At 37.8% G+C, this 24,240-nt stretch overlaps 1 protein-coding gene across 1 annotated transcript in view; it reads right to left on the bottom strand.

Annotated features, from left to right (window-relative positions):
* The window catches only part of Rel (REL proto-oncogene, NF-kB subunit), a 29,468-nt gene extending 5,600 nt beyond the window's left edge, over nucleotides 1–23,868 (bottom strand). The window contains exons 1-5 of the mRNA XM_021177498.3: nucleotides 23,563–23,868; nucleotides 13,998–14,140; nucleotides 9,863–10,011; nucleotides 6,178–6,269; nucleotides 1,561–1,701 (exon numbers count right to left, since the gene is read on the bottom strand). Coding sequence (XP_021033157.1) covers nucleotides 1,561–1,701; nucleotides 6,178–6,269; nucleotides 9,863–10,011; nucleotides 13,998–14,140; nucleotides 23,563–23,572 — 535 coding nt within the window. The 5' untranslated portion in view covers nucleotides 23,573–23,868. The remainder of the gene's footprint in view (nucleotides 1–1,560; nucleotides 1,702–6,177; nucleotides 6,270–9,862; nucleotides 10,012–13,997; nucleotides 14,141–23,562) is intronic.
* Nucleotides 23,869–24,240: the final 372 nt, after the last annotated feature.

Genomic DNA, 24,240 nt, shown 5'->3' with positions numbered 1-24,240 from the left:
GCTTTAAAATCTTTTCAAATAAACTTCCATATCCTTTGATGTAGGTATCTGTCAAAAGTTATCCTTTTAAAAATAAATGTCAGAAATATTTGCATAAGAGATAAACATTCCGGAGCCAGTGACATAGTTAAGGCGGTAAAGGTACCTGTTGCCAAGCCTGACAACTTGAGTTTGATCTCAGGGAAGTTGTAAGTTGTCTTCTGACCACACACATATGAACAGGCAGATACATGATCCATAGAGAGTTGTCTTTAAATGCACACATAAATATATTTACTTTGGTGTAATTTGCTTACAAAAGGAAACAAACCAAATATATTCTTAAATATGATTCTGAAATGTCATCTTTTTTATTTTTTATACTCCATATTAATGAGTTCTTAAAATTAATATATAGACATATAAAAAATATGCTTCTGACACTGGCCTTTAATACCAGCCCTTGGGAGGCAGAGGCAAAAGTAGAGGCAGGTGGATCTCTGTGGTTCAAGGCCAGCCTGATCTACAGTGAATTTAGGACAACCAGGACTGATACACAGAGAAACCCTTTCTTGAGGAAAAAAATAAAAGAAAAAAGTATAAAGCAACACAAAGAAAGGAAGGAAGGAAGAAGGAAGGAAGGAAGGAAGGAAGGAAGGAAGGAAGGAAGGAAGGAAGGAAAGAAAGAAAGAAGGAAGGAGATAACTATTCAGGTACTGGAAAGCTAAGTGGGGTTGGGGTATAGCTCTGTACAAGGTCCTGGTTAAATGCCAGCAGTGTTTAAAAAGAAAAAAGAAAAGAAAAACTGATTGCAAAAGGTTCAAGACACATTGCAAAGAGAAAAGTTCTGGGATTTTCTGTTTCTATTGAGAAAGGATCTCATGTGACACAGTAGGGTCTTGAATTCCCATTTTTAAACATGGTAAAGGAAAACTTAACTCCTGATCTGCCTGCTTGGACTTCCCAAGTGCTATTATTATAGGCATGCACTACCACTACTGGCTTGAAAAAAAAGTTTTTTAAAAAAAATATCATTGATCCTTTTTTTTAAGTTGCCAAACTTAGTGGGTGAATGTGGGTGATGAGGAAGATGGTTGTGTCTGTGCTTATTCAAAGGGACTACAGTGTATGCTTGAGGACAGTGGCCATTTAGGAGGAGACTAATGGTGATTTGCTCTTCTTTCTTATATATGTATATATGCTTGAGGGTTTTTTTTTTTCCTGTAATGAACAGTGCTTTGTTTGTTTGCTTTTTGTTTGAGACAGGATCTTTTTATGTAATCCTGGAAATCACAGGGTAGACAAGGATGGCCTTGAGCCCACAGGGATCTGCCTATCTCTACCTCTGAGTACTGGGATTAAAGGCATGCACCGCCACACCTGGCTTCTCAATGTGTAGTCCAGTATGCCTTCAAACTTTATCCTCCTGCCTCAGCCTTCTGGTTGCTAGAATTATATGCACAAGCCACCAATCCCACCTAACATACTCCTTTTCAAATTGCAAAAATCCTTTAAACTTTTCAGCAGTTAAGGAAATGAAACAAGCTAAAAGTACAGACATAAGAAAATTAAAGCACTTACGGTTGTCATAAATTGGGTTAGAAACAATGGGAGGCAGAGCAGTTGTGAAGTTACCATGTTCATCAGGAAGGAAAACTTGAAAACACAGCCTCACCACATTGAGGTCGCAGTCTTCAATGTCCAGCAGCTGCTGTTCAGGGACTGAACAGTACAATCTCAGATTTAGAATGCAGAACACATAATACTAATTCTTTACTTATTACCAAAATCCTGCTGTCTTCCTCTCTGCCCACAACATTCAATAACCTTAACCCGCACCTACGTCTGCAGAAAACTAAGATGGTGTTCAATCTCAAGAATAGTTTTCATTATTGTACAGTTACTATTTAACAGTATATAACAGACAGTAGCCATGCTCAGAGAGAGACTATACCAGGGACTAGGAACTTAAGGGCAGAATCATAAATTGACCACCAAAATCAAAAATCTTAAATATGGATACAAGTTATAGACAATGGGAAACAGGCATTCGTCATTTAACATAACACTTGGCCCAGTCTGTAATTACTTTCTAAATCTAGCAAAAATCACCATCATCCCTGTTCTTATAGGTAAGACATTGATTTTAAGGAGATGACATTATTTTTCTAAATAATAAATTTTACAGCTAAATAATGGCATGGGAATTTGAAGCAGAGGGTCATATTAACTTGCACCAGCATTTTAGAGATGCAATGTGAAAAAGATATCATGACATAACTTTATGTGTAAGTCAAGTCAGCTTAAAAACAAACTGCACACCAAGGCATTTTTACAGTTCTGAAAAAAAAATACAAAAACTTGCCACAGAATATAGTACAGTAGTCTCTTTGCATTGATATTTGAAAAGAAGCCCATTTCTAAAACAAAATATTGCTGCGTTTTGAAATATTTTAAGCCTATAGCAATAAATTGTTACTTATATATGCCATATTTTAAAAACATAAAATTCATTAAATTACATGAAAAATTTACTTGGAAAGGACACTAGTATTAAAATTAAAAGATTAAATATGAAAAATAATTAGCTAAATTCCCCAGTCTTACAGGTGATAACTTATTTAAAAAAAAAAAACATATCTCACACAAAGCCAGTCAAATAATCTCAGGAGTTATGCTAACACTAAAATTTATTCCAGTATTAGCATTCTTAAGCCTAACATTTGAGTCTATGAAAACATACTTGTACAACTAGAAAGGTCAAAATAGGGCTGAGAGAGATGGATGGTTCAGTCAGTAAAGTACTTTCCTTGCAAGTATGAGCTCAACCCTCCAACCCATGCAAGGAAGCCAGGTGCAGTAGTAGTCAGGCTCCTGGTAATATTCTCAGTGCCAGGAAGGCAGAGGCAGGGTACTGGTTGCGCTCTAAGCCGGCTGGTGAGAACCCCAGTTCAAAAAAGGGAGGCAGAAAATGTTGGAGGCAAACATCTGAGGCAGTCCTTTTGCCTCCATACCTATGTACGCACCCTCAAACCATGTTTAAGGGAAAAATATGAGGTTCAACCAGCACCTGTATCACAGTAGCACCGTCTGCTGGGACCAGGACAGAGGCAGTAAGAGCGCAGGACTATTGAAAGTCTCAGTTAATAGCAATATAAATGTAAGAGTTCAAGGTTTCAGTGTCTTCAATTCAAAGTGAGTAATCAATATTAAAACAAAACAGATAGATAGACAAAAACAATGAATGGCTAGGTGCTCCTGACAGTTTACAAATAAATTTCTGTTAATAGAAACAAATTGTATTATAGTGATACAATGAACAAATACTCAGCAATAAAGAACAAACTATGGTTATATTTTCCAACAATATACACTGCAAAAACAGTAAGACCAAGTGGAACCAGACAGGAAAGAATATAGAATATAAAAGAATACTTCCATTTCCATAAAACCCTAGAAAAATTAGGTGTGCTGACAGAAAGGAGATGAGCTGTCGACTGGGGCAAGAGCTGGAAGGAAAGAACTGATTGAGAAAGATCAAAGACATTTTGGGAGTTGGGGAAATGTTTCTTTGCCTTGAGGTTACATGAAAGACTGTATCTGGATGGATTTATTCAAGTATAAGAGTTTAAAGTAGTAAAATGATATATTAAAGAAAAATAAAATGGCTAGTAAACTAAAATATAAATGTATTTAGCCACACCATGATTCTATCAAAGACAAGAAATTCTATTTTCACAAAAGATTATAATTTGGGATATTTTGCTTTGAATTTTTTCAGTATGTAGAAAAAGTTTTTATTTTATCAATATTATTCCCATCTCTGTATGACATGGTTAAAAACTACTGACAACCAGGAATCACAAGTGATGTCTGGATCAGAGTAAAGGCTGAAAATTCAGTTAATACCTGCTTTGTGTGTGTATACAGTATGTACAGATAAGCATACGTGAGGAGGTAGAGATCAGCACTAAGTATCGTCTCCCACTGAGCCTTGCCAGCTCCAGAAATCCACCTGGAGCTATCTCCCTGGTGTTGGGAATACCTAGCTCTGGTCAAAGGGATGCTGAGATTGAACTCAGATCTTCATGCTTATGCAGTAGACACTTTACTTACTTGGTCATATTTCCTACCCTGAACTAATTTTCTATAAAGCCTAAACTTTATCCTGGAATACAAGAAATATCCCTTCTCTCTCAGTCAGTGCAGCACCAGATCTGTACTTAGGTTTGTTTTTTTTTTTTTCAAAGATTTTATTGATTTATTATATGTAAGTACACTTTAGCTGTCTTCAGATCTCATTACGGGTGGTTGCTGGGATTTGAACTCGGGACCCCCGGAAGATCAGTCAGTGCTCTTAACCACTGAGCCATCTCACCAGCCCCCTGTACTTAAGTTTTTATCTTACATGACTGCCACCTACAAGTGCCACTTCTATCCTATCAGGCAAAGTCTTATGGACTTAGAATGGGTGTATCTGCTACATCTTTGTATTTTCACTAAACACTGAAGATAGGATACATAGAATTGGTTATTACATTCCTTCAAATGACTGAAGGCTCAAGCAGAATTCAAGGTTATCCATAGCTATACAGTAAGTTTAAGGATGCAATCTCAAGTAGCTTGAATTACACGTGTGTTCTACCATGCCTAGGCAAACAAGACTACTAAAGTAGGTACATAGAATAACTGCATACACTTAGGAATCATTTACCTACTTAACAATAGAGAATGCTAAAGGTACCAGATGCCATAGCCAAGAGTGTCATAAAGGCCAAGGAAGCAGCTCATTTGGCAGAGTGCTTCTTTAGCACACACAAAACCTTGAGTTTAATCTCCAAAGATTCATAAGCCAAGTGTTATGATGAATGTGAATGATCCCAGTACTGGGAGGTGGAGCAGGGGATCAGAAAATTCAAGGTCACTCTTGGCTACATAGTGAGTTTGAGACCAGTGCAGAATACATGAGACCCTGTCTCAAAAGCAGAAACAGAAACAAAAACAACAACACACATCAAATGCTTAAACTATAAATGGTGGTATGTGTCTATAATCCCAGCAGGAGGGAGACTTGAGATCCGAGGACAAGGCATCTGAAATTAGCCTTTTTTAATGTGGTAAGGCCCTGTCCCCAAAACAATAAAATAAAAACAAACCACTTAGTAAGTGTTATTCACAATAAAATGTACTAAACAGTAAGATTTATTTTACCAATACAAAAACATACTACAAAAATATTTTGAAGGGCTGAAGAGATGCCTTAGTACTTACGAGTACTTGCTGCTCTTGCAGAGGACCTGGGTTTAATTCCAAGTCACATCTTGCAGATGTGACACACATTTGCAACTCAAGTTCTAAGAGATCTGACCTCCAGCGACATTTGTGGTACACATACATATATGCAAGCAAAACATTCATACAAAAAAATCAAGAGAAGTCTAAACAATATTTTGAGTGGCCAGGTATGGAGCTCATGCCTGTAATGACAACTTAGAAGGTGAAGATCAAGGGCCCAAGGCGGCCTCAGCAAAGCAGCAATTCAAGCTGGCTGGGCTGTATGAGATCACTATTAAACACCAGTGGTGGTAAGGGAGGAAAATCCTTTATAACATAGTGTCCATTCAACACTGAGAAAGAAGGGTGAATCCTGATGGTTGGCAGACTGGCATAAAGAAGAAGCATATTGAAAGAATCAAAAACACTTGGAGAAGGTTTCAGTTTTGGGTTTTTTTGTTTTAGCTGAGCATGGTGGCTCACATCTACAGCCCCAGAATCTGGGGGCCGATGAGGGTGGATTGCTACGAGTTCATGGCCAATCTGGACTACGTAGTGAGTAACAGAGCAGCCAGAGCTACATATAAAGACCTCACATCAAAATAAACAACAAGGGCTGGTGAGATGGCTCAGTGGGTAAGAGCACCCGACTGCTCTTCCGAAGGTCCGGAGTTCAAATCCCAGCAACCACATGATGGCTCATAACCATCTGTAACGAGATCTGACTCCCTCTTCTGGAGTGTCTGAAGACAGCTACAGTGTACTTACATATAATCAATAAATAAATCTTTAAAAAAAAAAAACAACAAGGAAGGGGAGGGGAAGCTTCCACTTAAATACAAGTCAACAAGTAGAATTGTACTATAAATAGAAATCACAGTCCACTGATAATACAAATAGTAGAAATTATAACAAAGCACTTACCATTGAAAGGGTTGATTCCTGCACTAATCCTTAAAATAATAGCTTCTTTCACTTCCTTTTTCTTTACACACCGAATACCCAAATTTTGAAAACTAAAAGCAAAAAAATGAAACTTTCAAAATCACATCATAGTTAAACAAAAGTATGACAAAAATCAAACATACTCAGAAAGTCATCTCTCTGTCACACCAACCTCTAGGTCACAGATCCTGTTCTGACTGTGATAATAAAGAAGATACAAGAGAAACAAACATAGGCCTGCCTAAGAGAATTGTTAATAGAAAAATAGAGCACATGGTGACATGCCTTTAATTCTAGCACTAGGGAGATAGAGGCAAGTGGATTACCTTGGTTACCTAGCAACTTTTAGGCTACCCTGGATTATGGGAAAACCTGTCCCAAACTAAAAAAGTATATAGAGTATTATATAACTGTCAAATATACTATTTTATAATTACATTTTGCCAATATGCTTAGTCAAATATACCAAGGTAGATAAACATTACAAGCAAAACAAACAAAACCATCAAGAAGCAAAATTTCTCCTTCCAAACAAAATTATGATCAATTTACTAAAATTGGTGTATCAAAAGGTACAAAGACAGCTAGACCCTAAAATATGCATGTATGTTTTGCTAAACTTATAGCAGTGTTAACCTATGTATTTTTAAAAAATGTATAGAAGTGACGAGTGCATTTTAAAAATTATATATATACATTACCAAACTTAAGAGTGAAGTGATCAGAGCTGAGTATCAGCTCTTCTGGTTTCATGAACATTTCAGAGGTTTGCTAGCACTCCTTGGGCACAGAGACAATCTGTTAGAGCTGAGCACCTGTGTCCCCACTTACACACAGTTATCCACTCTGATGAGGGATTGGGCTAGCCTTCTTATATTTGATTCCCTCTGCTCATTTATGATGCCTGCCTAGCTCATCACTAAAAAATGTACCATGAAATATATGAAAATACAGCTGTACAAGGTCCTGCTGTGTACTTTAGCCTGGCCTCAATTTTTTTCATAGACAACAGAATACACCTTATGCCATGTTATATGATTACAATAGAGGAAATGAAGTATTTTTATTAGAGAGGGTTAATATTAACAATATTTAGCAACAGTTTCAAAGGGTCATTTATGGAAAACTTCTCAATAGCTACAAATATTACTCATTTGCATATGTGTAATATAAATGATGATGGGGAACTCCCCTACCACCATCCAGTCATACTTGTTCCCACATGGAAAAACCATGACATCATCTGAGATGGGTGGGTGTGAATAAGGAAGCAAAACTCAAATGATAAGAACATCACTGTTTCTTCAAACTTCACTTGGCACTTGCAGCCAGAGGCTGCCTGGTTTGCCTTACTCCATGTTCACACTGCTGTATGTTCATGCTTCATGCTTGGCACTCACACCTGTGACTTCATTAGCACCTAAAATAACTTTGCCACTTCCTTCCTCCTCCTCCAATAACAAAAAATAAGCTGTCAATTCTTAATCCTTTCTTGAAATCCTGCAACAAAATAATTCTTCACCCTAACATACACGACTTGGTTTTCTTTCATCTGAATAACCTCATCTGGTATGCACAGAGGGTTAGCTCAGTAGTGTGGTACCTTGTCTAGCAATCATACCCTGGACTCAACCCAGTACTAAAGAAAGGAAAGAAGGGAAAGAGGCGAAAGTCAAGAATCATGGGGCGTCTGATCATTCACTCAATGTACTGTTTCATAGTCATTCAACACGTTCTGGAGTCCCAATTGTGCACTAAAACTCTCAAAGGGAATGGAGATACATTTTCCTCCCTTCATGGAACTTAGTGTCTGGAATGGACGGTTGGCAAACTCTTAATCATGGGCCAAATTCAACATACTGCTCATTTTGCAAATAAAGTTTGTATTGGAACACAAGCATGTTCATTCACTCACATATCTTTTGTGGATGTTTTCCTGCCACTGTGTAGGACATAAGAGTCCAAAGGGCTTACAAGGCCTATGATACTACTAGAATTTAAAAACAAACAACCAACCCTGCTAGCTCAAGTCTTGTGAACTAAGTAAATCACATCCCTCTGAAAGAACACTGTGAACAGAGACTGAAGGAACACTCTCCTGACTGCAGTGTAAGATCAGAGGCACTAAGCTGGACAGTGGAGGCATACACCTTTAGACCTAGTACTTGGGAGGCAAAGGCAGGTAGATCTCTGAGTTCAAGACCAACTTGGTCTACAGAGTAAGTTCCAGGACATCTAGGGATACACAGAGGAAACCCTGTTTCAAAAAAACAAACAACCCCCCCCCAACAACTACTATATATATAGCACTAGAATGGGACAAAAGATAAAAACCAGGGGCCATCGAACAACAGCCAGAAAACTACAGGTTACAACAAGTTTGTCTTCACAGCAATCAAGAAAGAGTATTTCAAGACACAAATGACTGACTGAAAGTTTGAAACACTGCTGGAAGATCAAGACATGCAGGCGTTAAGATTTCTTGTCAAGTGTGTATTTCTAGGGCTTTTTATGTTTTGTGTCATTACTATTAATAAGAACTTTTTGGAGATAATGTCTTGCTGTGTACTACAGGATAGTCACAATTTTTTTGTAGATCATACAGAACGAAGAGATTAATCACAACATATGTTTTCTTACTTTCAACAATATAAAGAGGTATACCTATCCAGACATGGTAATGCCTGCTTACTTATAACCCCAGTGCTCTGGAGGCTGAAGAAGGAGGATCACTACAAGTTGGAAGCCAAGCTGAGCTACACATGGAGATTCCGTCTCAAAACAGTCAAAACTTAAAAAATAAGAAGTGGTGGATATGTTGGCAGATTTCTAGCCTAACATGTATAAAGTCTTAAGTTCAATCCTCATAAACTGGAGATAGGGTCTTAAGGCTATGATCTCACACCTCTAATCTCAGTATCTGAATCCTCTGGAAGGCAACCCTAGCCTACAGGAAACTCTGTCTTAAGGAGGCAGGTGGGGGGGGGGGGGAGAAGCCAGGCAGAGGTAGGGCATGCCTTTAGTCCCAGCACTGGGGAGGCAGAGGCAGGTTGAGTTTGAGGCCAGCCTGATGTACAGAGCAAGTTCCAAGACAGTGAGGGCTACACAGAGAAATTGTTTTGAAAACAAAAACAAAAACAAAACAAAAAACAACAAAGGAAAATAAAATAATAACATAAAAAATACTCCTACTGAGCCAGACAGGGTGGTGTTACCTGTAATGTCAGGACTTGGGAGTTGGAGGCAGGAAGGTAAGTACAAAGTCATTCTACATAGTAAGTATGAGCCCAGTCTAGGCAACATTAGGAAGAATTTCTACTAACTATCATGTGTGGTACCTATTAATAAAGAATGAATGCAAGTGGTAAGAACAAAAAATTTTTAATATCAGGTTGGTGAGACGGCTCAGTGGGCAAAGGCGTCTGGCAAGCTGAGTTTAATCCTCAGGGTCCACGTGTGGAGAAGAGAACTGATTCCACCAGCTGAGCCAACTCTGACCTCCACATGCCCCCCAAGCACATGTGTCCTCCCCACAGGTAACAAAATGTAATTAAAATGTAATGTACATATTACAGCAAATTAAATACAGAATTAATTTATTTTGCTAAAAACTAAAATTATACCTTTGTCCTATTGTTGAAGATTTCTGTCACTGTATACTTACAACAGAGGTCTGCGTTCTGGTCCAAATTCTGCTTCATAGTATCCATCTCTGCAATCTTTTCCAACTAAATCATGAGGATGAGGTTTATATGGGTCATTCTTTGTTACTAATGTAATTCTTATTTTTCCTTTTCCATAGTAGTTCATAATCTGAAAAAGGGAAATTAAATTTACAGTCTGTATGTATACCTTGTTAACAATAGGTAGGTATTGTAGCATATGCCTATAGCCCCAGCATTTGGAAGGCTGAAGCAGGATCAGCACAAGTTCAAGGCCAGCCAGGGCTACCTATAATAATGCCCTTTTTAAAAAGCAAACAAATAAAAAGAATTGATCCATTAATTTAGGTTCAATTTATATAATGTAGTCAGCATGTAATAAAATTCAAATAGTCAGCAGTTTACTTGAGATTAAAGTTTTCAGAGAATATATCAGCTGGGAAAACTTTCAATTCCTAAAATATTTCTTTCTGCCCTTATTTCATCAAGCTTTATCATCTGTTTATTTTCCTTTTAAAGCAGGTAAGCAGGCCAGGCATTATGGTGCACTTTTAATCCCAAAGTTTGGGAGGCAGAGGCAGACAAATCTCTGTGAGTTCAAGGCCAGCCTGGTCTACAGAGTGAGTTCCAGGACAGCCAGGGCAACACAAAGAGACCCTGCCTCAAAAATCCAAAATAAATAGTTCTTATATTTACCAGTCTTTGTTGTACAAAACTTGCTCCTTAACTTAAAACTGTTGAGGTTTTGTCTGTTGCTAAAAATTGGCCCTGGTTGCTTCAGGAGATGGAAGATGGAAGATCCTCATGTACACCAAATATAACCTTGACCCCCAACTTATCCCTGATTGGTCAATAAAGATGCAGATAGCCTAGAGCTGGGCAGAAGAGAGATGGGTAAAGTTTTGGTTCCTGGGCTTAGGGACTGAGGCAGGAGACCATGAGGGAAGAAGGAGAAGGTGGAGAGAGGAAAAGATGCCATGGGGTAGGTGAACCATGAAAGCATGGCCATAAGGGCTGGCCAATTGCAGTAAAAGTGGCCCAGGCAGAGCATGTCAAGTTATAACTCAGAAAGTAGATACTAATAACTTAGAGGGTAGATATCTGCCCAGCTCTAGTGCTTTAAAGGCTTAACATAAATATAAAGGTTTTAAGTTTTTAATTTGGGAACTAAATGATCCAAGGCAAGGTAGAAACCCCTGATTATATATTACTACAGCAAAGACTTGTTGGGACAGAAAAAATACAAACTGTACATATAATTTTGATGAATAAAGTAAGATGATTTAAGAAGAACTAAGGGCTGGTGAGATGGTGCTGCAGGTAAAGGCACTTGCCACTAACAACTTCAATCTCTGTATCTCACAGTAGCACAAGGAGAGAACACACACACATACACACACACACACAGAGAAAGAGAGAGAGAGAGAGAGAGAGAGAGAGAGAAGTGTCAAAAAAAAAAAAAAGCCAGAGTCCTCTAAGACCACATAGCCAATGAAAAACCTTGTGGCAAAGGAAGTAAAAATAGAAGCAGGTTTTGAAATTCATCCCTGACTGTACCCACACCACAGGTGAAGGGGAAAGCTGGGATCTTGGTGGAGAGTGTGACCATCAAAGGAGCAAGAGCAAGACCTGCCTCTTCAGAGGCACCTTCTTTCAAAAGTATCTGAAACATCTTCTCAAAATTTATCTGAAGAACCATCTCCAGAACTGGTTGTGTGTCTGGCTGCACCCTGTAGACAGCAGCAAATTGTGCTCTGAGCTGCTTATGTGTTACTTCCAGGTCTACCAGGATGAACTGGAGTAGGGGAGTAAGGAGTAAGATACACTGCTCTGGAATGCTTTAATTTAGGAACAATTTTTTTTTAAGAGAAGCCAAAAATGACTCACAATGTTGGAAAAAAAAAGAATTTTAAATTAACTTTTCACTGTATGTCTTTGAACACTTAGAAAGAATTTAGATAATTCAAAGCAGTATTATTGCAAGTAGTGTGATTTAAAAACATGAAGTTATGGGCCTGGAGTGATAGCTCAGCAGCTAAAAGCACTTACTGATCTTCCAGAGGACCAGAGTTCAGATCCCAGAATTCATGTTGCACAGTTCACAACTGCCTGTAACTCCAGCTTCAAGGGATCTGATACTCTCGTCTGTCCTCCGTGGGCCTATGCGTGTACACACATGCACACACATACTCACACATTCTCATATATATATACATATATATGTGTGTGTATGCATGTATATATATATATGTGTGTGTGTGTGTGCATATATAAAATATTTTCTTAAAATTAAGTTAGTACAGTAGATAGGACAAAAGCCTTTAGGCATATTATTGTACAAATGCACTATATATTTCAAAAAACTAGGAGGACTTTGAATGTTTCCACAAGGAATGATAAATGTTTGAGGAGCTAAGTATGTTTAACTTTACTGAAGCATTACATGATGTATACATGTATTATATATTACATGACATCCCATTAATATATACAGTTTAAGCATCTGTATCAGTTAAAAATATAAAAACAGAAATTTGGGAATCAATATATAACTTAGCAATTTTGTAATTCTTCTTAGGTTCAATAAAATAAACTGTAAATAATAAGCTAGTTACAAAACAGTAATTTCAGATCTATTGGTGAAAAATTAAGGACATTTCAAACTCCATCTTGAGATAGTGTCTTCCTTTTATCCATACAAGTTTCTAGGCCCAAGGCATCTACCCACCACAGCCTGCCTCCCAAGTAGATGAGATTTTGATGGGTGACATTGCCCCTGACTTCTATTAACTTTGTTTTCATTTGTTTGTAGAGACAAGGTCTTGTTTAAATAGCCCAGACTGGCCTGGAACTTCTTGTATAGGTAAGTAGTCCACAACTCAATATCTACCTGTTTATGCCTCCCAATGCTTGTCATGTACTACCACACCAACTCACTATTAAGGATTTTAATTGGCACTTAAACGATAAAAATTAGCTAGGCATGATTGCACATGTCTGTAATTCCAGTATGAAGGAACAGAGGCGAGAGGCAAGATCACTACAAGTTTGGGGCTAACAATTTTGTTTCAAAACACTAAACATGAATAAATGAATAAACAGATTATAAAAATTAAAAGGGAATGTAATTTATAAATATCAAATATAAACATACGTTATAAAAATGGTATATTTGCTAATTTCACTTCCAACCATAACCACTGTTTTCACAGGCTAGGGATATGTATCAGTGGTAGAACACTTGTTTAGCATTCCTAATATTCTAGGTTCAATCCCTAGTGTGTCAAAAAAGATAAAGAGACCAGTAGCTTGAGCCTGTAGTAGCAGCACTCCTATCAGGAGATGAGAGTCAGAGACAGAAGAACCCTGGAAACTAGTGGACCAGGTGTCTAGATAGAGTGGAAAAACAGCCAAGACACCCTGTCTCAAAACGTCTCATTGGCAAGAATGAGACGCCAACACGCCCAACGCTGTCCTGACTCCCACATGGACACTGAGGTACCTGAGTGTCCACATTCACACACACAAAAGAGCACTTTACACACATACAGAAAAGGAAGGATACTTTAAATGATTTAAATAACTCAGAGTTTGGGAGGTAAGCATAAAGGTATGAAAAAAAAAGAAGGGAAAAGTTATTAATAGCCTCTACACTAAAAGGTCAAAAAATGTTCCAAATCCATCTTTAACTTATACAATAATTCCCTTGACCAGTATACATACAGAATGCTTTTTCCTCATTAAATGCTTTGTGTTAACAAGAGGGATCTGATCCAAAGCTGACAGTGTACAATAAGCACTGTGAGTCACTGCAGTTATATTAATACATGAACTTCAATAGCAGGAAAGAGTCCTTTAAGAGATATCTCTACACATCTAGCTAGTGGAGAGCAAATGCAAAGAAGAAAGGGGGTGCCCACAGCATGGAGTTGCAAAAAACTGTTAAATTGAGTCTTCTGCCAGGTGGTGGTAATGCACACCCTTAACTTGGGAAGCAGAGGCAGGGAGATCTCTGACCAGTCTTGTCTACACAGAATGAGTTCCAGGACAGCCAGGACCACACAGAGAAACCCTGTCTAGAAAACAGTAAAACAAAATGAACCCTTAAAAGTGAGATACTGAAGAAAGGCCCATTACCTGGACAGACGGGTATGTCCGGTTGTTGTCTGTGCTGCGCTCCCCTGGAATGCTGCCTGCTGATCGCCCTTCACACTTGTATCTAAACCGCATTCCCCTCTGCCTTGGCTGTTCAATTATTTCTACATATGGATTATATCCACCTGAAATTTTTAAAAAGAACAGTGCAATGAGATTAGAATAGTAATATAATAGACATTAATGGATTGTTTTTTTAAAAAAACAAAGATCTTTTACCTTCCCAACATTAAATAACAAAGTTAAAATGTAATCTTCAAAGATTAAATGAGGAAGATAACATTTCCTTATACAAACTAAGTTCCTATGTAGTACTAACACATAACTGATGAGTTCTTTATTGCTTAATATCTATACCTAAGGAGTGTATTAAGTTGTGAGATAACAACTCTCAGAGTTTCCTGTCCACATAAGGGCAATTATAAGGTTTTTCTCCCAACATTTCCCAAGAACGGTGAAGAAAATAGTATTCAGAAGTACATTAGATCCCAAAACGGAGTAAAATGTACTTAACTGCTTTATTTTAAATTAGACTATCACTGCATGAGAGAACACTCATTAAAAATTAAAGTGGACTTACGTCCTTGCATAGGCGAGTCTGGATTGTCAAAGGATCTGTACACAATATACTAAAACAGTATATTGACTTTAAGCTCAACTTAAGTTTCAAATCAGTCCCATCTAAATCTTCTCCAAAATGTAACACATAATGTGGAGATGACAAAGTCATTTACCTTCCATAACAAATGTAATTCAACATATGCACCCTTAGGATAAAACACTATAAATATAACTACCAAAGTAAGTGTGTTGAGTAAAAGAAGCTAATCTGATCCATTTACATGAAACTCCAGAAATGTAAGCTAATCTATAAGGAAAAAAAGGTGATCACTATTTGTCTAAACTTGGTAGATGAGAAAGTTTGGAGGATGGTGGACATGTTTATTTTTATTGTGTTGATTAAAATATATCTGTGTGTATATAGGTATATGCGTGCACACACACACACACACATTATATTTCCAAGTATGGAGGGCCAGGCCTTAATAGAGGTAGCCTGATCTCTGTGAGTTCAAGACCAGTCTTAACTATATAGCAAGTTCCAGGCCAGCAGGGCTACATAATGAGATCTCATATCAAAAAAACTAAAAAACAAAAATGTTTATATATAATTATTATATTACAATGAGTTTTAAGTATATATCAATAAAACTTTAAAAATATATGCATCTTCACCCTTTAGCCAAGTCATGGAAATAGAAGTTCCATAAAATAACTGTGTTTTCATGTTAAGGCAGGTAACCATGTGATTTTACTTCAGGAGTATAAATTCCCCAAACCATAAACCCATTTCACTAAGGCTTATCCTGTTAGAATGTAAACAAGCTTCAGAAATGGTGAAACAATGAATTTTTTAATATAGCATGGGACATAGTCTATTCCAAACTGGGCACTTTTCTTTTCTTTGTAGAATTTACTATGTTTATGTAGACCCAATTGACCATGAACTTGCAGTGATTTTTTGCCTCCTGAGATCTACTGTCAAAACAAAATAAGATCCAGCAAGAGTCCAGCAAGACCCTGTGTTTAATAATATCTTGTTATTAATATTCTCTGTAAAATATGTGTTACATTCTTCCAAGTATCACACATACAAGAGGTAATCAGTAAATGGTACTACTATTACTTCAGATGTTCCTCTCTTGAAGAAAGTGACACCCTCACTATCACAGCTGCTACTCTGAAGGACCCTATACCCAACAGCAAGCAATGACTATACTAGTCATCGCAATGATGTTAGTGTACAGAAGGGGGAAATACTAACAAAATTCTGCAGAAAGTTATAATAAGAACAAAAGAGGAATCTAACAGTTTAAGAGAGGGAAAATGTAACAAAACAAGAGTGGAAAGACATTTTAGAAAAAGGGAAGTAATTGTCCATGACATCAACCACCAATGGAATTAGAGTGCAATACCAACTCTTAGAAAGAGAACCAAAAGTCCAAGTACATTCAGTAATATGGATTTTGTTGTATATGTGAAAAGCAATCAATGCTTTTATTCGGGGAAATCAAAGGCTCAGATTAGCTTTCTAGAGTAAGAATTCTGATGGTAGTGGTTAGACTAAAAAAAAAAAAGAAAAGTAAATGATCAGTTTAAAGATGACTTACATACACGCACATACATTTTTATCCTATACATACATACATACATACATACATACAAGAGGCTAACAACAATAAAATAGAACAATTACAACAAACGACTAAAACAAGTTATTTAAAACTTTATGAAATTTTTCTTTTAACATTTTGAGCTACAGTTGATTACCAATAAATGAACTGAAAAAAAAAAACAGAGTATAGGTAAGTGGAGAGTATTGTCATATGAGCAAAAATGTGGATATGTCTGAAATATAGCTGTTATAAAAATAAAAGATTATTTCAAAAAACAAAACTGACATATTTTGGTATCTAAACATCAAAGAGAAATAAATCACTAGTGGTGAGGGTCTGGGGAAGCAGCCAAGTCAGAAAAACCCGTGACATTCAAGTACAAGATCCTGAGTTCAATCCCCAGCATCCATAAAAACAGCCAGGCATGGTAGCATATCCCTGTAAGCCAGTGCTGGAGAGGAGATAGAAGGAACCTTGGAGCTCACTGGCTTGCCAGCCTAGCCTAATGAGTGAGTACTAGGTCCCTGTGAGAGAGAGACACAGGGGGTGGGGGGCAGAGGGGAGAATCACTTGTGGCCATGTGGTTTTTCAATAAATTATTGCTGCTACCTTTAATTTTATTCATTCTGATTTAGACCTCTTGCATTTGAATCTATCACTCACTTGCTTATTCAAATGACAGAAAGCAGGCTGAAGGATCTGGGTACAAACTCAGTACCACCAGAAACAAAACAAAAGAACGCAAATAAACAACAAACACACACACACAAAAGAGAAAACTATTTTAATCCAACAAAGTCCATAGTAATTACTGAAAATATAAGGCAAATGAATATTTTACAATGTGTGTATCACTGTATATGTAAAAATTACATCTTACACAGATGGTTGTGAGCTACCATGTGGTTGCTGGGATTTGAACTCTGGACCTTCAGAAGAGCAGTTGGGTACTCTTACCCACTGAACCATCTCTCCAGCCCAGCCTATGCATTCTTGTAGGACTACTTAAGAGAATGTACCTTTCTCTTCAAATGTGTTAAATTCAACATGATTTTTTTCAGAGGCATCTTAAAGAACTTATATGGTTGAACTAAATGGTCAAATAAATCCCAGCCCACTACTTAAAAGGTGTTCTGGTGAGAAATTGATATATAATGACATCATTAATGATAGCTGGATTTTTTTTGAAGGAGAAATATAAAAAAACATTGCAGGGTTATTCAAAGCAAGTTATACATTTCTTTAAACCAGTGAGTGTATTTATAAAACTATGAAATACAAAGGACCTAAGACTAAGTATTTTTTAAATTTCTTAAAGTAATAAGAATTACCTAAATGTTGTCATGTAATTTCATGCATTTATATTTATTTTTCTTCTTGTAGAGATTCTTCATTGAGCCAGGAAATAGTTGGGCACACCTTTAGTCCTGGCACTGGGGAGGCAGAGGCAGGTGGATCTCTGATTTTGAGGCCAGCATGGACTACAGAGAGTTCCAGGACAGCCAAGGATACACAGAGAAACCCTGTCTCAAAAAACAAAAAAGCAAAAATATACCAACAATAAAAAGGAACTCTTCATTGATAACAAGTCTCACTCAAAAACAAATTTCAGAATTTATAGTCTACATTCCCTGTTGGGAATAACTTTTCCGTCCTGTAAACCAACAATCAAGGTAATTTTTAAGAGCAATTATTCCAAACAAAGCAAAGCAAAGCAAAACAAAACAAAAACCAAAAAACCATTAGTTTAGGAAAAATTAACTATTGTGTTCTTTATGTTTTGAGACAGTGTCTTATTTAGGGCTAGCCTCTAACTTGTTTTGTAGCCTAGGCTGATCTTGAACTTCTAAGCCTCTGGCCTCCACTTTCCTAGTGTTGAAATTATAGGCTCCACTACCACAGACTTTGTACAATGCTGGGTCCAATCAGGGCTCCTCAAGGCTGGGCAGTTGAGGTACATCCTTTTTTGAGACAGGCTCTCAAATAACCTAGGCAGGCCTCACTCAATGTGTAGCTTGAGGCTTTCCTTGAACTTCCGATCTTCCAAATACCAGGACTACAGATTTCTATCACCATACCCAGCTTTGTTATTGAAATAAAACTACATGTTTTACTTCTTCAAGTTACTGAATGGTAGAAATTGTATTACTCATTAATGTCCTAAATTAATATCTGTGTGAAGATTAAAATTCCAAAGCTCTTTTGTGTCAGTGATTCAAAAATTAAAGGACTATATTAATGATTAATCAGTCCCTCCTTATTATATTCCTCAATAACCGAAAAAAAAAAAAACCCAGTACTTTGTAGGTACCAGAACAACTACACCTTCATGCTTCCTCATATCTGTTCATATTCTGATTTAACTGTAGCCCTCCTAGCTAGGAAATCATTGGTATCATGTGTCAGTAGAATGATCCAATCATGTTCTTCCTTGGTACTGTTTTACAATGCCATTCCTCTTGAAGATGAAAAATGAAAAACTGTAGTCCTCCATGGAGAGTACAAAGGAAAAATTATAAACCAAGGAGCCTTAGGGAAGACAAATACTCTCGCCTAAGATTACAGAAAGTCATATGGGTTTTAAAAGCACAGAAATGGCTTCAAAGTTGTTTCTAAACAATTTAATTAAGGAATTTTTCTTTAACCAGGACAAGTGTAAAGTCTGGATTGGTCTCCATATTTTTCAAATATATTTTTTATATATTTTGAATTGCTAATATCTACTAGAATAATTTTTGAATTATAACTAAAATGCTTGCAATACAGTTATGATTTCATTTGCACTTAGGTGCAAGAGAATGCTATTTGACAACACTGAGCCTATTTAAAATCTCAAGTATGAGTTTTAAGATTGAAAAAATTAAAAATTAGATTTTAAGATTAAAAAGAAATTAGAAATTTCTTTTACATTAGAAACATTAAAAATAGATCAATTGTCACAATTATATATAAAATAGGTATACCAACAAAAATATTATTGCTAGAATGAGAAGCCATAATTAAGTACACAATGAGAATATGTTACATATAATTAATTATAATACCAATTAAAACACACACATAGGTATTTCTCACAGATTCTCTTAACTTTACTCTTCATAAAGAGAACTGCTGTTCATTTTAGAGATGCTAAAACTTTAAAATAATATAACATTTTGAGGAAAAGGATTATTATTATTGGTTTTTTTTTTTTTGAGACAGTCTCATTGTATGCTCTGGATTGCCTGTAACTTGCTTTATAAAGCAGATTGGCCTTGAATTCAGAGCTCTGCCTGCCTCTGCCTCCAAGTGCTGGGTTTGAAGGAATGGACCACTATGCCTGTCATAAACACATATATACACAGTGCAGTAACAATTTTTAATAATATAGCAGTGAGGCAGTCGTAATCCAAGGAACTAACAAATCTGACTACCAAATGGATGCATGTCTTCTGGGTCCATAGCCACAGAAGAGCTAGGGAAGGAATGATAGAGCGAAACTCTTCCATGAGAGTATTTTTTGAAAGAATAAAAGTCATAGGTGTCATTAAACTGCAGAGGTGTAATTACAACCAAGTTTCAAAATAAAATCAACTTTTAAATTTATGTAACATGAAAAAAGTTGTTAAGCATAAAACCTCAATAACAGATATGGCTATAACCTCTAACCTAAAAACAAATACAAATATCTTAAGAATATAAGGTGAATATTTAGATTCAAAGTCCCTAGAACAGAGTTTGTTCTGGGGCTGTATATCAGAAGCCAAACCATTACCTAACCTCACAGAGATCTGAGGAGAAATGAAACACTTCAAGAATAAAGTGCAGACAGATTTCTGAAGAAACATTCTAAGTTAATCTAAGGACTCTGAAGACCAACTGCCTAAGACGTGAAGAAGTAAACACAACGCAAAGTGTTCAGGGAAGTAACCCAGTGTTCGGATCCAAGCATAGACAGAATTATGGATAAGACAGGCAAAAAATGTCTGGCAAGTTGTCATTCTCCTAGTCACCCAACCAACCAACCAACCAACCTCATTCAACTGAAACCAAGAAAACAGTCAAAAGATAGCCTTTGATTTCCCTTTATATAAAACATATCTGAGCCTTGTTATTTACAACACAGCAGAGAAATGACGGTCATACTAAGCATGGTTGAGAACAGCTGACTAGAGCGCTTCTTTCTCATGAAATCCTAGGTAAGCAGCTTTTGCCTGGAACGCAAAGGAGCAAGCAGCTAATAATCATACACTTCCAATATCATCTCCATGCAGAACTTTCTGGTGAGTATTCATCACAAGGCCAACCACAGCCAGTAAGATATCACTGCTGTGGATACAGGAAAAACAAAACAAACAACAAACTAAAAACCAGTCCTGAGAGGTTCTTACCTACTAGAATGCAAAAGTAATGTTTAAAAGTCTTTCCTCAAATAAAAAATTCATGGCAGGGCCGAATCATCTCTATTAAGATTTCAGACTTAAAAATACAAGAGATCCAATTAAGCACAAATTTCAAAGGAACATTTTTTTAAAAAAATTATATCTTCCTCTGCAATATTCAGATCATGTGCCCATAAACACAATCATGCAGAGAACCCATATGGGAGAAAATTGAAACAAAAAAATTGAGAAAGAGACCACATATACCCTGTATCCACCATTTTCTCCATTCATTCTTGTTGTTACATCACCTACTATTATAACACCTTTATCTCTTTTTCATGTGCTGCATTTCTGAAACATCTGTATTTGTGAACAGTCTTCCTTTTTAAAAAAGGAAGTCATTTGTTTTAGCTGGCCACTCCTAACTTCCAGCTCTATTATTAAAGTGTAAGTTGTCACACAGATATGTTCACTTTTATTGGGGGGAAAAAGGTTATTTTGAAGTTCATACAAAAAGTTGGTGAGTAGTAAGGTCCACAAAAATAATTCCTTCCTATAGTTCCTGTTATGTGACACAGCAGAATCATATTAAAGAAAAAAATGTGACTAAATACAAACTTTCTAAATTCTAAAGTACATTTCACCACAGACAATCTTAATCATTAGTAAAATAGTATGTGTCTTACAAGACAACTGTGCACCTCCCTCCATTTTGTTATTTTTAGGAAATAATGAAAGATTTTAGATATGGACACAAGACAGCTAACTTAAATAGAATACAATTGTGTGGATAATGACTGCTTAAATATGCAGATCTTTGATCAGGAACATTTTTTTCCATGTTGCCTGCTATAATTAATCTTATCAAAAAGCTAGAACAAAGCACAGTATTGTTTAAAAGGCAATGAAAAACAGATTAATGGCTAGCTAGGAAGTCTTAATTTGCTAATTTACCTGAACAATAATTAGAATCATCATATAAAATCCTGTCTTCTCACGACATTTATATAATTCTGCCCAGGAGATTATTATCTATGACACTTTACATTTATAAGCACCACCTATTCAATTACACATACCCATTTACATATGACATCGGAGAGGAATGAACAAATGATCTCAATACTTGGTAATCAATATGGATGCTTTTCTAGGTTTCAGTACTATATTGCAAGAAAAGAATCTAAATTACATAATCATAAGTTAAACAGTTTTGTTGCTTTTAAATTAGTATTTCAAGGGGAATGGGAATTTTAAATTTATTTCATAATTTTTCTCTATTTGGTCTTTATAACTGATATGAGGTACCCAGACTCCTTTAAACTATATTTTTGCCTAGAAACTTCAAATAGCAGAATTACAATTTAAATGACATGGTGTATTTTAAGAAGTCTCATTTAGTGCAACCCTTGATAAAAGATCAAAAAGCAAGAAGATAATGATACTACAACTTGCAGATTTGTTTTCTATGTTTGTTGGGATTTTTTTTTTTTTTTCTCTGACAGTACTGAGAACTGAACCCAGGGCTTCACAGAAGCTGGGCAAGCCCAACCCAACTTCTAAATCCTTAAAACTTGCCATTTCTTTTAAAAGTTCCCCACTTTATAACTTTTGGAATCATTTCTATAACAGCACAAAATATGTGTCCTTAGGCAGATTGCAATTGTATTACATTTTAAAATCATATCTGTCTTACAGTTCTTTAATAAATGATTTTTCTGTTGAAAAATTTTCAAGTATTGCATTCATACACTATATAATAAGATTCTATTAGGTAGACAAGGACAGAACTGTTTTAACAAAGCTTGCCACTCTTTACAAATTTCATACAAAAATCTCTTTCTGATTACCAATGAACTAAATACTTAAAGCCTTTTTGTGCTTCTAATCAGAACATGAGTTAAATTTACGAATTTACTAGAGCATCTGAAAGCCTGGCTTCATTTAAATGGGTAAAGAGAAAGTTGAAATATTTTAAACTACACTTGTTTTCTCATGAAAACCACAGACAAACTGAAATCAAGTGTCATGTGAAACACCCCAGTTTCCTTTACAGCAGGAGTTATGATATTGTTCTGCTCAACTCTTAAAGAGTTCACTAAGCTTTCTACTTCCTCTTCTCTGCCAGACGTCGGCTGCCTTCTTCTGAGGGTCACTGGGAAGATAAGGGTCAGCGTCCTGCTACAGACCGAAGGTGTCATTTTTAGCTCCCACGGCCAGGAAAGTGCCCACTACCATCTTCGCTGCTTCAAGTGCTTGCTTTACATATAGCACGGCTGTCATACTAAACTCTCCTGTCCTGTAAACTGTTTCTTATAAATGTGTCCCCCTCAAAGCAGACGATCCAAAACTTAGTAGTAGCAGATACACACTGACATTAAATGATGACATTTTCAACCCTACCAGTTACTTTAAAGCATAATCAAAATATCGTCTCGTCCTCTTGCTGCTAACAAAACGCGCGTGCAGGGTTGGGGTTGGGGGTTGAAGGGATCGAGGTCTCTACAAGGTAAATTAGACAAGCAACATCTTTAGCTCGTGGGGGCGGGGGTAGTGTTTTCGCTTGGAACGAATTAAAACGCCACTGAGGACTTTCACAGCCACGCCACATTCAGTACCAGTGTCAGCCGCTAGCACGATTGGACTTAAAAGAAAAAGAAAGCTCGTCTGAGGTCCGGAGGTTCCTCTTTTTTGTTCAAAAATGTAAAACTGGGTCTCCATACCACTGAGTCTTTAAACGCGAGGCTTCTCTGCTCTCCTTTACTGAGATTACCCCCTGTGATCCTAAAAGCACACCGTTGGGAATTTCGAAGGTTCTGGCTATTAGGAGAAGATCAGATTACAGTGCGCCGCTTTGATTTCACACGCAAACCCCGGAGCGGGCAACTTTTTAAACGGCTGACAATTTGCCAGATGAGAAGACTTGAAAGGCAGACCGTCCCAACCCCAAACGGAGCCCCCGACAGCTCCTCCCCGTGACCCGCGAGTGCTCGCCCGGGTACTCACTCGAGGCCATGGCTCGGCTCCGCGCGCCGCTCGCTGCAGCTTCCAGCGTCCGGCCCGAGGCTGCAAGGCAGCAGCCAGTCAGTCAGTCAGTGAGTCAGTCAGCCAGGCAGCCGGTCAGGCAGGCAGGCAGCCAGCTAGCCCGTCAGTCAGCCAACCAGTGAGGAGGCTGAGCAGCCTCCGCAGCCGGGACGCCTGTCCTCGGACCACCCCCGGGCCTCCTCTTCTTTCCCGGCTCCTCTGGGTTTGCGGCTCACACCTTCCCACCCCCGAATCTTCGCGCTCCGGTCACTAGTGTCCTGGCGTCGCCTTGCCAGGATGCCGCGGCAGGGGCAGGGGGCGGGGCGGACCGCCCGGCGGAACGTGGGGGGAGGGGGGGGATTTCCCGCTGCTTACGTCACTCGCGCCACCGCCTACCCGGGGCGGGGGGCGGAGCCTCGCGGCGGGCGCGCGACTCCGCGCGGCCCAGTGCGCTTACTTCCTCCAGAGCCACCACAGCCTGCACGCTCGCGCCGGGAGCTCCGTGGGGGCGCGCAGCGACGACTCCGCGCGTGAGAAGGCGCCGGTCCCTGAGAAATCCCCCTCCTCCAGAGTCCAAGAGAGCGCTGCTTAAAGCCGAGGGGCGTGTTCGTGACGTCATGCTGGCCGAGCGGCCGGAGGCGGGCCGGGCGGTGCACGGGG

This window comes from Mus caroli, unplaced genomic scaffold (assembly GCF_978045245.1).
Source record: "Mus caroli unplaced genomic scaffold, Mus_caroli_1 scaffold_13, whole genome shotgun sequence".
NCBI lineage: Eukaryota > Metazoa > Chordata > Mammalia > Rodentia > Muridae > Mus > Mus caroli.
The sequence above is the reverse complement of the archived record's forward strand: the minus strand, read 5'-3'. Positions and strand labels throughout refer to the sequence as shown.